This window comes from Paramisgurnus dabryanus, chromosome 1, assembly GCF_030506205.2.
Source record: "Paramisgurnus dabryanus chromosome 1, PD_genome_1.1, whole genome shotgun sequence".
Taxonomy (NCBI): Eukaryota; Metazoa; Chordata; class Actinopteri; order Cypriniformes; family Cobitidae; genus Paramisgurnus; species Paramisgurnus dabryanus.
The window spans coordinates 1,003,989-1,022,056 of NC_133337.1; the positions used below are offsets into that span (position 1 = coordinate 1,003,989).

At 39.1% G+C, this 18,068-nt stretch overlaps 1 protein-coding gene across 1 annotated transcript; it reads right to left on the reverse strand.

Moving 5' to 3' along the window:
• Positions 1–6,233: 6,233 nt before the first annotated feature.
• Positions 6,234–17,240, reverse strand: LOC135747182 (uncharacterized). Its single transcript, XM_065265847.2, has 2 exons — positions 15,670–17,240; positions 6,234–15,071 (listed from the first exon to the last, which is right to left on the reverse strand). Exon 2 carries the CDS (start codon positions 14,379–14,381, stop codon positions 12,306–12,308), a length of 2,076 nt encoding a protein of 691 aa, XP_065121919.1. The 5' UTR covers positions 14,382–15,071; positions 15,670–17,240; the 3' UTR covers positions 6,234–12,305.
• Between the last annotated feature and the right edge of the window lie 828 nt (positions 17,241–18,068).

The following is an 18,068-nucleotide window of genomic DNA, read 5'->3' on the forward strand; positions in this document are numbered from 1 at the left end:
CAATCATATAATTTCCAAACAATCAAAAGTATTTGTCGCAGCAACATATACTCATGGGGGACACTTAAAAGTAAAATGTTTCATTTTGTAAATGTTAAAACGGTGTCATGTTCTGAAGTTTTCTATAAAATCTAGACCGAAACCGCACAAACATGTTTAAAACGAAGTAAATCAGTTTGCACATTCAAAAATATTGGTGCTGTTGATGTGAACGAAATAAAAATGATGACTTTAAGGCGTTGAATCCATAGGTTTTGAATGTAAATGGATGTTTTGTGAAATCAGAGCTAACATTTGTAGCTAATATTGTTAGATCATCGATCTAGTAGAGACTGAAATCACCATGTGATGTACACATGAATACTGAAAACGTAAAATATGTGCATTTCTGTGTGCTTAAACTAAAATTTCAGTGTTGAGTTAAACTAAATTAAACAAAAACCTTTCGGTACCTTAAAAGTGAGTGATGTTTGATGATGAAAATTAGAGATCTTGGCTGTCAAATGTATTTAGTTTACCGTGGTTTACATTTGATGTGTTGTGTATATGAAACTAAAACTCTGTCAGGATTCGTAGAGACATGAAGTAGATGATCTTTGACTATGTGACAGACGTCAGGTAACAAAATTAGGATCATATCGTGCATGTGCTGTTTTAGATTCCCATACTAACACTGTTGACTTTTATTTTTACGCCTCTGAAAAAACATGTGATGTAGCCACATGTAATTTCTATTAATCTTTCACATTTCTCTGTGTGGATTTGCAAAAACATATGAAGAATGAGCAATGTCACACGTTGTCTGAACAAGATGTCTAAATGTTCTAATGGTAACAACACAGACATTAAGACCAAAAATCCTTGTATATTTTTTGTTTTTATGAAACCGGTACAGCAAAACATACAAAAAAAAAACAAAAACATAAGCAGTAAACAAAATCAATGATGAAAAACAACAGTGACCATACATTGAAACTACTAGAACGTAGTTTTTGTTAAAGTATACAATTGTTGACGGACATGGATTGCCATCATAATGTTGAGTAAAAAATAAAACAGAATGAAACTTTTGGAAAACTAAAAAACAACTGTAAAACTTGCGTAAAATATACCATTGGCTCACAGGTTTGGTTTTTTAGTCATCATTAAACGTTATGATATTATCTAGATACCATAGAAAGTGCATGCATGATCCAAGACCCTTTTCAAACATGAAATCTACGGCATTTTCTATGATTTCACACACATTAATTTCTCGTTTCTTTACAAGGATATCAATGCATACGTCAATTACAAAGGCCGACATAAGTATGATATTGATGATGTAGAACTCGGCCTCGTCACATTCATAAAATATCTCTAGGGCCTTTCTAATAATCACACGGGGTTCCTCTTGGGCCTGTACAACTGTCTGTACAATGTTATTGAAAGAGCCATCTATAATTTTCACACCATCTGTTTTTTCCTTGAGTCTGGTTACACGACCGGCGTTAGATTCGCAATAGTTTGGAGGCATGCACACATTGGCCTCTTTGTATATCACAGTACATAGTAGATTGGACATCTCGCGCTTGTAGTTCTTTTTAAGCATATCTTTAAAAAGGTCGGTCCCGTACACATACCCCATCTGGCCATTGCGTAGTCGTTCGAATGATCTTTGTGCCATCTTTTTCAAGAATCTGTAGTTTCGTAGACAATTTTGCTTGCTTGTTTGTTTCTGAGTTCAATCGCTTTCTCAGCAACAAAAGGATCGTGTCCACTGTTTCCGCCGCGTTGCGTTTGATAGTTTGTTTGCGAATTCGGACACCTTGGCAGCATCAAAAGCTTCCACAGTTTCTGCAAAACATAAAACAGACCTCTGGTGTGTACGAATCCGACACGGTTGTTCAAATTGTTCTGTGATGTGTTAATCCGGGTTACGTTTTTGGTAAAGGTTCTGTGTTCAGAAGGAAAAACTTCTCATCTGAACTCATTCTTCGCTTCACAACCCCCGCAGCGTTGGTCGTTCGGTCCGCACCACGTGATAACAGCCATTGCACACGCGCACACGCACACGCACACACCATATCCGCTGGGGGTTTTACGATGTAATTCGTAAAGCTATAGACACTAATTCATCTTAAACCTAACCTAATATCGGATAATATGTTAAAATAGTTTATTTTTATTTTATTTAGTAAAAATTAAGGTTTACCTATTTAACGTAAGCCCGTGATTTTAATATTATGTAGAACCATGTCCTAACTGATGTTGTGTTTGTGGACGCACACAACCATGTTTAACAAAATGTCAAATTTGTTAAATGTTTTGTCTTTAAAGCAATGATTGTTGTCACGTATGTGACAACCTGGTTTATAACAACATCAAACGTTGATAAATAATATTTGCACCCGTTTTGTTGTACTCTAAGGGCTAACACAAGGGTTTATGTCATCATAGGATGTGTGATGAAATGTCTTAAAACTTCTAAGTTTCTTTAAATTACGAATAAGAAATAACATGCTTTAATCTGTATCTGAGTAATGAAGCCTGAAATCTAAAATAAGCCTTTTACTTTTTGACAATGGGGGGCTGAGTTTCTTTTATTTTACCAACACTCCCTCTGTCCAGACATCTGGGGGTTGTCTGCTGGTTGATAGCGGCCTGGTGATAGAGAGTGAGAGAGCGAGAGAGAGAGAGAGAGAGAGAGAGAGAGAGAGAGAGAGACTGAAACTGCTCGTCCAAACAACAAACTTTTTCCACATCAATAAATATGTCGAACACTCGCAAAACAAGAAACACCCACTGGAATAACATGTTCAAGAACCCTTTTATTTTGACAAATGTGTACCGTGTTACATTTATCGTAAATAGACATGTACACTTGGATATTAGATGACATTAATGAATTAAACTCAGAATAGGGTGAAATGTCTTAAAACGTTTAAAAGGCTCTTAACGCCAGATATATGAGCGCATCAGCGTACGTTTTCTGGCAACGTTGGTACACGCATTCACATGTTTTAATCAGAGCCTTTGGTTAAAGAAAGTCCCAATCTAAAATAAAACCCCTATTATACCGGAGCGGACAGAATTACATTTTATTGTGTAATAAACACATATTCACAGTTGATTTTAAGATGTCATTAATTTAAAACAAACTCAGAAAATGATATGAAAGTGTTTTTAATCGTTTAAAAGTTTCTTAACTGTGGATATGAACACTCATCCGCGTATGTTCTCTATTATAAACGCCGGAGCGCGATCTAATGGTGTGATCAGAATACTATGTCTGAAAAGATTAAACTTTTATTTAGTTTAAAATAAATAGCCTTTAGTCTAAAGAATGTGTTATTGGTGTCCCCGGTGGTTTTGGCACTGTTCATCGCTATACCACTGCTGAATATTTCATTAAATAATTTGTTACAAACAAATGCTTTATTTTTGACAGAGTGTCCATATTACATTTTACCATTACAGTTTTAAAAGACTCTACCTAGATTACAAACTGACCCTGCTGTGAAATATCTATCACATACGGTCATAAGTTCAGCATCAGAAACTTTGAGGCTGTTCAGTAAAATATAGCTTATAGTTAAATAGATAATAGTACATTTAAGGTTAACCAGTTACAACTAAAATATTTATTCTTGCGTGACTTTACAGAAGTCTCTTGCCAATACAAACGTATATATCAAACTATATTTGTCATACACGCAGTCAATTGACATAAAATCTAAAATAATATTTTATTTTTGTCAGAGCAGACAATGTAAGACTCTTTGTATAATATACACCTTTTCACACATGGTTTTAAGAATCATTTAATTAAAAATAAAAACCTCCTAAGATGGATGAACACGTCTTTAATCTTTTAAAAGTTTCTTAACGTCAGATATAAGGTCTCTGTCACCATCGGTGCACGTATACACATGTCTTAATCATAGACATGATTAAAGAATCCTCTAAATCTAAAATAAAACTCCTATTTTGCCATAGTGGACAGAATTACATTTATTAACTTTAATTTAAAACGGCATATATGAACACTCACCCTGCGCTTTGTCAGGCACCGCCGGATCTTTAATACGCGTGAAACTATAGAGCAGGTCATGAAAAGATTCACGGAACTCATGAATCGTTTAAAATTGTATTTAGTTTAGACTTTTGTCTAAAGATTATAGTATTGCCGGCTCCGAAGGTTATGGCTCAGATCATTGCTTAAACTATACACGTATACGGAATATTTCATTAAATAACTTGTGATGTTACAAACAAATGTTTTAATCGTAGCATTGTTCATGATTTGTCTAAATCTAAAATAAATTCCTATTTTGCCATAGTGGACAGAATTACATTTATTAACTTTATTTTAAATGACAGATATGAACAATCACCCGACGCTTTGTCAGACACCGCCGGATCTTTAATACGCGTGAAACTGTAGACCAGGTCATGAAAAGATTCCCGGACTTCGTGAACCGTTTAAAATTTTATTTAGTTCAGACTTTGTGTCTGATCAGAAACTATAGCTCGATAGAAAACATCGGCTTTAAGCGTAGCCTGGTACATCTAATATATATATATATATATATATGATTAGTGATTGCCTTTAAATAAACTTATGCTGTTGCAAAACTTTAGATTCAACAACACACCCGCGGTGTGAAAGTCAGTATTGAGAAGCGCACGGGGCGAGCAAAGGTGGGAGGATGGTTGAGATCTGACATCAAATGTCAATAAACAGTAAATGTCGAAACACGAGCCGTCATTAAACATGACACCATACGCTTAACATAAAACACACTCAGGAAAAACAATCACTCTAAATGACCGGCAATAAAAACATTAAATACTTTCTGTCTAAAGTTGACAACTTGTCCAGATTTTGATTGATGGTCCCGCCCCCTGTCAAAGGGTCATAAAAACGACCTGTCAGATAGCAACTGTCACCGGGTGGGGGAGGGGGTCATAAAAGTTTGACGAATGCTGCCCCGTTATAACTACTTAGCATGATAAGCATGAAGCTAGCATGATACTAGCATGATTAGCATGAAGCTAGCATGATGCTAGCATGATTAGCATGAAGCTAGCATGATGCTAGCATGATTAGAATGATGCTAGCATGATTAGCATGAAGCTAGCATGATTAGCATGAAGTTAGCATGAAGCTAGCATGATGGTAGCATGATTAGCATGAAGCTAGCATGATTAGCATGAAGCTAGCATGAAGTTAGCATGATTAGCATGAAGCTAGCATGATAAACATGAAGCTAGCATGAAGCTAGCATGATTAGCAGGAAGCTAGCATGAAGCTAACATTTATTGCGTTGCTAGGGTACTAAGTTTGGTTGCTAGGGAGAAAATTGGAATCCCATAATGATCACCCTTCAAGCCACAAGTAAAACGGTCCAACCCCCGTGTCTCTACAATGTTCTGATGCGGAGATATAAGGCTTTGTTTATTCTGTTGCTAGGGTACTAAGTTTGGTTGCTAGGGAGAAAATTGGCATCCCATAATGATCACACTTCAAGCCACAAGTAAAACGGTCCAGCCCCCGTGTCTCTATGATGTTCTGAAGCGGAGATATAAGGCTTTGTTTATTCCGTTGCTAGGGTACTAAGTTTGGTTGCTAGGGATAAAATTGCCATCCCATAATGATTACACTTCAAGCCACAAGTAAAACGGTCCAACCCCTGTGTCTCTACGATGTTCAGATCCAGAGATATAAGGCTTTGTTTATTATGTTGCTAGGGTCTTCATATTTTGTTGCTAGGGGCGTGGCTTAATACTTCAATAAGAATCCTAAGAGACTGATTGGATGCCTGAGTAAAATGAGCCCACCCCTATGTCTCTATGACACTCTGGTGCAAAGATATCCATCTGGGCTTTTTATAATGGTAGTCTATGGGAGATGTTGCTAGGGTACCCAAAATTGTTGCTAGGGGCGTGGCTTAATAGCTCTGGGGTGATCCTAAGAGACTGATTGGATGCTTGAGTAAAATGAGACCACCCCCATGTCTCTAAGACACTCTAAAGTGAAGATATTCCATCTGGGACGCTTTTATTCCCTTTTATGGGCATGTTTCCTGCCCCATTATAAGTCAATGGGAAATTTTGGGGGCCTCTTACACCCCAGGGGTACAGCTTACACCCCATTGTGAGGTATGTTCTTACACAGCCTGTCAGCCTCCTTTAATGTGGTAAGCCACAAGTTTCTACAAGTTTCTCACTCGCAGCTATGACCTGTCAAAGTTTGTCTCAATGTTAAGTCAATGGAAATTTTGGGGTGTTTCAGCGCCCCGTTTAGGAATTCGGAAGGTCCCATCAGTTAGAAAAGATATAGCAACTCGAGTCAGATCAGACCGAAGGTCTGTCCAAAGTTTGATGGCTGTAGCTTGAAAGCTCTAGGACGAGTTAGAGTTAGAAATTTTAGTCTCAGAAGAAAAAGAATAATAATAAGTTTAAGTGCAACAACAGTATGTTGGCTTTCTCAAGCCAACATAATTAAACAGAAGCGGTGCAAGAATTGAACCCTGTGGGACTCCACATGTCATGGATGTCCACTCAGATTTATGGTTACCCATGTTCACATAGTAACATCTCCCTTTTAGGTATGATTTAAACCATTTGAGGACCATCCCAGAGAGCCCTACCCAGTTTTCCAGTCTATGTATGAGTATGGTGTGATCTACTGTGTCAAAGGCAGCACTAAGATCTAGTAGCACCAGCACTGATATTTTACCTGAATCAGAGTTTAAGCGAATATCATTTATTATCTTTATGAGCACTGTCTCTGTGCTGTGATGCTGACGGAAACCAGATTGAAAATTGTCCAGATAGCCATTTGAGTTTAAGAATTTGTTCAGCTGATTGAAAACAACCTTTTCAATGATCTTGCTTATAAACGGAAGATTTGAGATTGGTCTGTAGTTGCTAAGAATGGTTTTGTCTAGGTTACTCTTTTTTTAGGAGAGGGTTAACAACTGCTGTTTTTAATGACTCTGGAAAAGTGCCTGTGATCAAAGAGGAATTTACTATTTTTAAGAGGACAGTTTCTAAACAGTTAAGTACCTTTTTGAGAAAAGATGTGGGGAGCATGTCAAGGCTGCAAGTTGATGCTTTAAGAAGTTGTACTGTTTCTTCCAAGGTTTTTATATCAATTATGTCAAATTCTGAGAGAATGACTAATTTCTGAGGTTGTTGCAATGATATCTGACTGACCACAGTACAATTTGAGGCCGTATTGATCGCCATTCTGATATTACTGATCTTCTCAGAGAAAAACTTAGCAAACTCATTGCATTTGTTGTCAGAGAGCATTTCACTAGGAACTTGATTTGGGGGGTTTGTTAGTCTCTCTACAGTAGCAAAGAGAGTGCGAGTGTTGTTGATGTTGTTGTTTATAATGTTTGAAAAGAAGGTCTGTCTAGCTGTGCCTAGTTCTACATTAAAAGCACGAAGACTGTCCTTATAGATGCTATAATGTACTTCAAGTTTTGTTTTCCGCCACATACGTTCAGCTTTTCTGCATGTTCTTTTCATTTGCTGTACTGCTGTTGTGTTTCTCCTGGGTGCTTTACGTCTGCCAGTGATCACCCTGACCTTTACTGGAGCTATATCATCAATGGCATCTTTAACTTTTATGTTAAAGTTTTCAAGGAGAACATCAACAGAGTCTGCTGATATGTTTGGCAACTTTGATATAGCATTCATAAATACCTCACTGGTGTTCTCATTAATGAGCCTTTTTTTGACATAGACAGATCTAGCATCAGTGGCAGGACAGATCAATAAATCAAAGTAAACACAGAAATGGTCAGATAGCGCTTCATCCTTGATTACAGTGGATGAAATGTTTAGACCCTTGCTAATGATCAGATCAAGAGTGTGTCCCCGATTGTGCGTAGGACCTTGCACGTGCTGGGTCAGATCAAAAGTGTTTAAAACATTTAACAGTTCAATTGCAGTATTGTTTTCTGCATTGTCTATATGAATATAAAAATCTCCAGCAATAACAAAATAATAAAATTCAGAGGAAATTGTTGATAAAAGTTCGGTGAATTCATTAACAAATGCTGAGGTGTATTTGGGAGGTCTATAAATAATTGTAAATAGAATGCGTGGTGTACCTTTTAGAACAATACACAAATATTCAAAAGACTGGTAATCACCAAGTAACACTTGCTTGCATTGAAAGGCATCTTTGAATAAAGCAGCTATTCCTCCACTTCTTCTAACAGCTCTACTGTAACCAATAAAGATCACATTAATTTAGTTGTTGTTTGGTGTTTTTATTTCCCTTGTGCAGAACACACAATGCAGTTTAAGATCAGGTTTGTAGTTGTGAAGTAGTTGTTAGGTTAGTTGACATAAACATGCATTTAGTGGTCAAACTGTAAAACAAATCAAAATATATACAAATTAGCAAAGTTCCCTTTTTTAAAGACAGCATACTCAATATGCATATTACTATATTGCCAAATAACCATATTCACAATTTTCAATGGCATATGAATTACAAACTCAATAAAGACTTTAAATAAAAGATAGTTTAGAGAGAAAAGATAAATTGAATCATTTAAATCAATTAAATTCACTTAAACACTCATACAATTAAACATTGCATTTTGTTGCAATACATTTGCAGCTTAACTACTCAATTCTTATATGTACGATATGTAGGTCAACATAGCATACTGACACAATATAGCATCTTTAAACATGGAAAGTCATCGTATTAATCGTATTAAAAGTAAACAACATGAATCGTTTACTTTAGAAGTAGTCTCTGTATTATATACACTTATTTAAACTTAATGGTTAAGCAAACATACATTCAAGAGTATTAAACGATGTATTTAAAACTTTTAAGCATACACATGCACTGTAACTTTAGGCGTTTAGACGCTAAGGCGCTAATCGCAAATAGCGATATAAATCATTGATAAACAAACCTTTTAAACACATATAACAAGCAAATGTATTTCTTACCACGCTGGGAATAGTTAGTTTACGCTTAATCTTAAACACATCTGTAATTAAACAGCCTTTTAACACGAGTAACACGAGTACAACATGGCACATGTTTAACTTGTTTTTCTCTACCCTCTGAACCTACGCTCTACGCGTGTCATCACATGAGCTCACTGTTCTTAAAGGGGAAGCACCCAACATCCCGGCCCCAATGACCCAAACAGGTCATTCAAACAACAAAGGGTGATGTCTCTTAGAAAAACTCAAATTAAACTGATTTAACTGACAAGACTGGCTTCCAGAAGGCAAATTTTGTCCACAGGACGTTTATAGATTCCTGCTTGTGTTTTTACTTACACAGTACGCACAAGACCATCCGCACCCGGATAGACTTGAGTAATGAGACCCAGTGGCCAATGATTGCACGGTGTGTTTTCATGTAGTACAAGCACAAGATCTCCTATTTGCAGATTTCTTTTTGGTTGCAGCCATTTTTGGCGTTGCTGCAGCGCAGGCAAGTATTCTTTGAGCCATCTGGACCAGAAAATGTCTGATAAATATTGTACCTGACGCTATCTGCGTCGGTAAAGATCTTGTTTCACAAAGGCTCCTGGTGGTAAAGTTGAACCAGAACGCAATAACAACAAATGATTTGGTGTCAGTGGTAGAGGATCTGATGGGTTATCTGAAAGCTTAGTGATAGGTCTACCATTGACAATAGACTCTACACAACAAAACAGCGTTGTCAAACCCTCGTCGTCTGGCGCCTGCTGTGACAGGACGGTGTTTAATATGGAGCGAATGGTGCGAATCTGTCGCTCCCAAACACCTCCCATGTGAGAGGCGGCAGGTGGGTTGAAGATCCATTTTACATTGTTTTGCAACAGATAATCAGAAATCTTTCTCTGATTCCACTCACTGATAGCCTTTCGCAACTCTCGAAGTCCACCCACAAAATTTGTTCCATTGTCTGATCTTATCTCAGAGGGTGGTCCTCTTCTTGCAATGAACCGCTGCAAGGCGTTAATGAATGGGTCAGTATTAAGAGTGTGTGCAATCTCCAAATGAATGGCCCTCGTAGTGAGACATGTAAACAAACATCCATACCTTTTAATCTCACTGCGAGCTTTCTTGACCAAGAACGGCCCGAAATAGTCTATGCCCACACGAGTGAATGGAGGCTCGCAAGGCGTTACTCTTAAATCAGGTAAATCAGCCATTTGTTGGTTTTGTGGCTTAGCCTTCAGCTTGCGACATTGTAGACATGACTTTAGAGCTTGGTTAATCCTGGCACGTCCCTTAAGAATCCAGAAACGCTGACGAATTTCTGAGAGTACTCGTTCCGATCCAGCATGGCCTAAACGAAGATGAAAGTGACTGATTATTAGATGGGTGACGTGATGGTTGTTAGGTAGGATTATTGGGTGTTTAGCCTCAAAAGGAATTGGAGCATTTGTTAGCCTGCCTCCCACACGAAGAAGCTGGTCATTCTCATCCTGAAAGGGTTTTAACTTGAGAAGACAGTTGGGTTTTGCTCGAGTTAATCCAAAAGATGAAGTCTGTACACAAAAGGGTTGGAAAGATGCAGACTTGGTTTTTTGCTTAACAAAGCCTTGACGCGTAACAAGATAGCAGCAGCCCTTTTCAGTCGATGCCAACTGGAATACCGTTCCAGTAATCTGTCCATTGCACCTTTCTCTGCCTGATTTGGGTTTGTGCTAACTGCAGAGACTTCCTTTGTTTTCTTAATCTCTGCTTCCTCAGGTAGATCATTTATGACAGGTTGAACGGGCCAATGTTCCTCTTCCAGTTGAAGAAAATGCGGACCAGATATCCATCTTACACTTGACAACATCTCTTGCATGGTCATTCCGCGTGACACATCATCTGCCGGGTTAGAAGCAGAATCAATGTGTCTCCACTGGCTTGGATTCGAGCGCTTATGTATTTTTGCGATATGGTTGGCGATGAAAGTCTGAAAACGACTATCTTTGTTGTTAATGTACTGTAGTACAATAGTACTGTCAGTCCAGAAGAATGTCTTAGCGATTGGAATTTCCAAGTGACACTTTATGTGTTGGTCCAGCTCTGTCGCAACAACTGCTGCTAGTAACTCTAATCTTGGTATGCTAACTGGTTTGATAGGTGCCAACCTTGACTTTGACATTACAAGCTTGCAGACGTTGTCAATCCTGATGTATGAAACGGCACCATACGCCAGTTCTGACGCATCAGAGAAGTGATGGAGTTGGGTCACTGATGAGCAACTAGCAGTTGTTGGCTTAAGACATCTTGGAATTGTCAGTGCAGACAACATAGGCAGGTCATTTAGCCATCTGTGCCACTGTTCAGCTATCTCTACTGGAATCTTTTCATCCCAGTCAACTTTTGTGCGACACAACTCTTGAAAGATTGCTTTTGCTTTGAGAATGAATGGACTTACAAATCCTAACGGATCGTAGATGGAACTTGTAGTGCTTAATATTCCTCTCTTTGTAGCAGGTTTGTCTACTGCCTTGACATCAAATGTGAAACAATCCCTTTCCACATCCTAAAGCACACCGAGTGTTCTTTCGAATGGTAGATCCTCTTGGTCAAGATTGACCTCATGTAACGACTTCGCCCATTCTTCAGCTGGTATTGATTTCATCACCTCTTTAGAATTGCTTAGCCACTTAGTTAACTTGAAACCTCCACATGCAAGCATTTCACGGAGCTGTGAAGCAAGTTTGATGGCAGCATCCTCCGTTGGCACTGACTTAAGGCAGTCGTCGACATAGAAATTTGTTTCACTGTTTCCACAGTGTCAGCAGTGAAGCTTTCATGATTGTCTTCTGCTACTCGTTGCAGAGCAAAGTTGGCAGCACTAGGACTCCAGACACCTCCAAACGGGTGAGCAGTCATGCAATAGTGTTTATGGGGCTTGTCAGGATCGTTTCTTCCCACCACAGGAAGCGAAGTACATCTCTATCTTCAGGCGGCACCCTTACCTGATAAAACATGCTCTCAATATCTGCATTTAAAGCGATGGGTTCTTGTCTGAATTTGAGAAGTACTGACAGCAACTTGTTTGTAAGGTCTGGGCCTTGGTGAACACGATCGTTTAATGAAGTACCTTGATACCGTGCTGCACAGTCGAAGACAATTCGTACTTTTCCTGGCTTACGTGGATGTAACACTGGATGATGTGGCAAATACCATACATGTCCATCATTTCTATTAATGTCAACAACTTCCTCAGCATATCCTTTCTGCAGTGTGTCACAGATACTTTCTACATACCTTTGCTGCAGAGTTGGATCTTTCTTTAGTCGCTTTCCCAGAAGGTCCAGCCGGTGTTTAGCCATTGCTTAGTTATTTGGTAGCTGAGGTGGGCATTCTTTGAAAGGAATTGGTAGTGTGTAGTGACCTTTCTCCTTAACTGCTCTTATATTCCATAGATCCACAACCTGCTTGTCAACCTTAGACAGTGATTCATTGTCTACATAGACCGGATCATCCAATTTCCAAAATCTTTCAACAGCATGTTGCAGAGTATTATCAGTTTGAATGAAATTGGCAGAGATAGTCATCGAACCATCAGCTACTGGCCCATGAAGTGTCCACCCCAAGCCAGTAAGAATTGCGTAGGGTTCGCCTGCCCTACCACAGCGTGTCTCCCGAGGAGCAAGGATGTCAGGCTGGTCGAGACCAATCAGCAGGTGAACCTCATCAGCTAGGTCAACATCAGGTAGACTTATTTCATCTGCAATTTCCTGTAAATGTGGCCACTGGAACACCTCGTTTTGTGTGACTAGATTATCTAGGCTTATGTTCAGATGATCACGACAGAGCACGCCTTTCATCAGGTAGGAGTTCTTTTGCTGAGAGTCTTCAACTTGCAAATCTACAGCAGAGGTAACTACATTGAGATTTTTGGTCTCTATGGTGTTCAGCTTAATGTTTATTTTGCGTGTCTCTAGCTTAAGAGCGTGAACAAGCCTTTTGGAAACAAAGGTCCCATTTGAGCCACTATCCAGTAAAGCAAAGACATTCATGGAGAATCGGTTATGTCTGTCTGAAACTACTACTGGCAGGATTGGAAGTGCAATCTTTCGTTGACTGGCTTCAATGCACTTTCCGGTGGCATGCGTTTGGATAGCTTGTGGTGGGTCAGCAGCTGGTTCGTTTTTAGCAGTTTGGTTAACAGGCTGGCTATTGTCGTTGCTGTTGGATGTTATGATGGCAGAATGTAGCCAACTGTTGTGTTTTTTCCCACAACCAGGCACCTTGCATACCCAATTGCGAGTACAGACTGTGCTGTGATGGCCTTTCATGAAACAGTTCAGGCACAATTGCTTTAGTTGTACAAAGGACAAACGCTCTTGTACGGACAGAGCCCTAAAGGCATGACATTGGTTTAGAAAGTGTCCTTGAGTGCATTTTGGGCACTTAAATCTTGTTGGGGTCTTTAGTGTGGACGATGCAGTACTATCATTTGCAGCTGAGACGGTTGCGAATGTCTGTCTTTTCTTATCGAAGCTTGACTTAGTATATGCTTTAGAGCTAGCAGGAGTATTTCTACTTGCAGGACTAAGAAGATTCCCGAAGATAGGATCTGCTCTTTTAGCAGCTTCTGATTCGATAAGATTGACTATGTCATCCAACTTTGGCAAACGTCCAGACTTGACGATCTCATAGTTTAATGTGAGCCATCCTCTCTTTATGTCATTGGGCAGTTTCTCCACAATTTGCAACAGTGTACGTCCACCATTTAACTCTTCCTCACACTTCATTGCTTTTAGAGTATCACGGCAGCTGCGCAGAATGTCTGCAAAGCTTTGTAGCTGCTTGTTGTCTTTAATCTCCTTGTAGTTGAGCACTTTATCCACCCATGCTTGTGACACCGCATAAGGACTGCCAAACCGTCTCTTTAGAATATCCATGGCTTCAGAATAGCCCTTGCTAGAACTGGGGTTGTACAAACAATGTGAGATAGCATCTCTAGCTTGGCCGACAGTGTACTGATACAGTCGAGTGAGTTTTTCTTGATCTGGCACAGTCTCTTTGTCAGTCACAGAGGAGAACAGTCTCATAAACTGCCAATACTTTAAAGGCTCTCCATCAAACTTGATAATATCAACAGGTGGTAGATGCATAGAGTCAATATGTGACTGATATTGTTGTCTTGACAGCTCTAGAAATTGGCATAAAGAATTCTCGTTCACTGGTGAGAATGAGGGATTAAAGTTAAGGGATCGGTTCTCTGAGACAGGAGTTGAAAAGTCTTTGTTTATTGTTGTTAGCGTAGCCTTTTGGCGATTTTCCTCCGTCTCAGCATCCTTAAGTTTCAGTAAGCCTTTCAGTCCATCCACTTCAGATTCAGCATGCTGAAGTCGTAATTTAAACTCTGTACGCAGGGGTTCTTCCTGTTGAGTTATAAGCATAGCATTCTTTTCTTTCTGCCTGAGTTCATGTAACCCTTAAAGCTGGGCAGTTAGTTGTTCCACAGAGGATGTTAAAGGTTGATCTTCATCAAGTGCTGAAACTTGCTCCTGGAAATCTGAAGGTTCTATATTTGAATCCTCCGTTAACAGTTTAAAGTCCTCAAGGCAACTCAGAACTGTGTGCTGCAAGTCTTGAACCTCACGCAGGACGGATGTTAAATAGCCCTTAGAAGCATCAAGGTCGTCATCATCGTCTAATGTTTGACTGTATGTGTTATGCGCCTCTTGGAACCGACTTACAGCCTCATCCAAAGCAGCAAGTTTACTCTCCACTTCTTTAGTCTGATTATTGTTCATAGCAGTTGTAATTTGTGTCATCAAACGTGTAACTACAGCCTTTGCAGCTCCACGCTGATGCTTGAGACTCTTTTGTTGTTGATCAGGAGTAATGGTTGGGTTTGAGTCTTCGTCCATGTTGTCAATTAATGTTGTAATCTTCTTAATTTGACTTTAGTCTTCTTTATTCCTCGTGTTTGACTTTAATGTAACCAATAAAGATCACATTAATTTAGTTGTTGTTTGGTGTTTTTATTTCCCTTGTGCAGAACACACAATGCAGTTTAAGATCAGGTTTGTAGTTGTGAAGTAGTTGTTAGGTTAGTTGACATAAACATGCATTTAGTGGTCAAACTGTAAAACAAATCAAAATATATACAAATTAGCAAAGTTCCCTTTTTTAAAGACAGCATACTCAATATGCATATTACTATATTGCCAAATAACCATATTCACAATTTTCAATGGCATATGAATTACAAACTCAATAAAGACTTTAAATAAAAGATAGTTTAGAGAGAAAAGATAAATTGAATCATTTAAATCAATTAAATTCACTTAAACACTCATACAATTAAACATTGCATTTTGTTGCAATACATTTGCAGCTTAACTACTCAATTCTTATATGTACGTTATGTAGGTCAACATAGCATACTGACACAATATAGCATCTTTAAACATGGAAAGTCATCGTATTAATTGTATTAAATGTAAACAACATGAATCGTTTACTTTAGAAGTAGTCTCTGTATTATATACACTTATTTAAACTTAGTGGTTAAGCAAACATACATTCAAGAGTATTAAACGATGTATTTAAAACTTTTAAGCATACACATGCACTGTAACTTTAGGCGTTTAGACGCTAAGGCGCTAATCGCAAATAGCGATATAAATCATTGATAAACAAACCTTTTAAACACATATAACAAGCAAATGTATTTCTTACCACGCTGGGAATAGTTAGTTTATGCTTAATCTTGAACACATCTGTAATTAAACAGCCTTTTAACACGAGTAACACGAGTACAACATGGCACATGTTTAACTTGTTTTTCTCTACCCTCTGAACCTATGCTCTACGCGTGTCATCACACGAGCTCACTGTTCTTAAAGGGGCAGCACCCAACATCTACAGACACTTATAAAAGTAAAGTTGGGTGGGGCTGATTCATTGAGGACTGTAGCACTGCAGCTGTCATCTAACCAGGTTTCATTTAGAAACATAAAGTCCAGGTTGTTAGTGGTGATAAGATCATTAACTAAAAAGGATTTGTTCTTAGTGAACGGATGTTCAGAAGTGCTAACTTAACAGTAACTGGTTTTGGCACTGTATCAATCCCAGAATGACGTAAAATAGGAAGGAGATTAGATAGAATTGCTGTGCGGTTGGAGAGGGCCTTCGTCTTTCTATCACATGTCAGGACAGAGATAGGGAAAACTAAAGGGACATCGGGCGCCCGCTTGTTCTTAAAATATTTATGATTGCTACTGCTGACGTAGCGGGAACCCAACAGTTACCAGTGCTGTTTGCAGATGAGGGCTGGTGTGATCCCTGACGTTGAGGCAGAGGTCGAAGTGCCTTCTCAGATGGAGGGGGAGGGCGGGCTGGGCCCGAAGGCTTTGGTGGTTGAGGAGCCCGCCGTTTCTTGGTTGATATTTGGGGACTCGCAGCAATAGAGTGGGAGAGCTTTGTTCCAGCAAATACCAGTTTTTCCATTTTCTCTGAAAAGCAGAGAAGTGGTGATGTTGGAGTGAGGGAGAGAGAGTGTGACGACATCAGCTGTGATTCTGGTGTTCCTGAAGGCTGGGAGGGAGTGTTGTCATTCCTTCTTTCGTCGTTATCGACAGAAACTTCCTTGGGTGTTGATTCACAATCCAGCTGTAGCGAGGTCTGTGGGCAGGGCTCAGCCTGAGCTGTGTCTGTGAACAGTAGTTGTTGTGACTGCAGAGTTTTATCCTTGTCATCTGAATGTCCATCCAGGTGCTGATGTAAAATCCTGTGGTCATTTCCGCTGTTCAGTAGTGGACTGGCACACTCAGCTGATGGATGATGTGTAACGGGTATAGAAAGTATTATGTTCATTTTATAGGTAGAATTACACAAAAATATTACATGTTTTAAGTATACCTGATTTGGATCTCTTTATGTGTGCATACCCCTTTAATTCTCTGACTGCAGCATCAAACGTAATCTCCTGTTTTAGCACCTCCTCTTCCCTTTTCGCGTTATGTCCGCATGGAAGAGGTGGGTTTCTGCTGAGCTCTGTTTAATTTACTTTCATCTTTAGTTAAAAATCAATTTTATACTCATGTTTTTGGTTTAAACATTATTTAGCACTTTATTTTTCATGTGTGTACCATTATTTTCACGTTGTCATTTTAAATGAGAACTTGTTAAACTTGAGACATGCTGATTACATAGCACATTACATTTGTGTTGCAGAACTGAAGGGGCAAGTGTGACATACTGTTAAAAGACTGTGTTATCTTTTGTCAGGTATGCTGTTATGTTGTTTTAATTAATTGTAATTCTTGAATGACTCCTCCTTTTCCCTTTTCGCGTTATGTCCGCATGGAAGAGAACTGAAGGGGCAAGTGTGACATACTGTTAAAAGACTGTGTTATCTTTTGTCAGATTAAAAATCAATGAGGAGACAACCCGTCAGCTGATGTTCGTCTTTATTTCACGGGAAGTAAACACAACGCAGACAACACCAGTTACACTTGGTGCCGTGATCTTTTCGGGTCATCTGATCAGCGCTTCGCCGATCGCCGTGGTTGTGTGCCGGCTCGTCTAACTTGCCGATCTCCTCTCCTGGTCTTCTTCATTACAACTGGATTTGTATTGGCTGTGACGACTCCGTGCTCGCGTATACGGGAGTGCGCGTGTGTGCGCGACAACGGCGTTTGTGTGTGCGTGACTATCGGCGCGTGTGTGTACGTGCGGGAATCAGCGCGTGTGTGTGTGTGCGGGAATCGGCGCGTGACATCACTGAACAAACTGTTGCATCTTAAAACAATGGTAAAGTGTTTCAGTGACTTTTTGATCGATCCTTATTTTTCTGGAGAACAGCTCTGTTCATTTTCAATGCATAATAATCCAGAGAGACTGTAACAAGGACTGATTTTAAAGGGACACTGCTTCATTTGTAAAAAAAAATTTATTTTGTCTTTGTCTAGGAAATTCCTTATTACTTTAAACGTTCTTCATTCTGCATCCTATTTTTGAACTGAGTTGATTTTATTTCAGATTTCTCAGGTTTTCCAAAAGAAATATATTTAAAACAATTGTGAGTTGTTTAGGGTTTTGCTGTTTAAAACATACTATTTTATGGTAATTTTTCC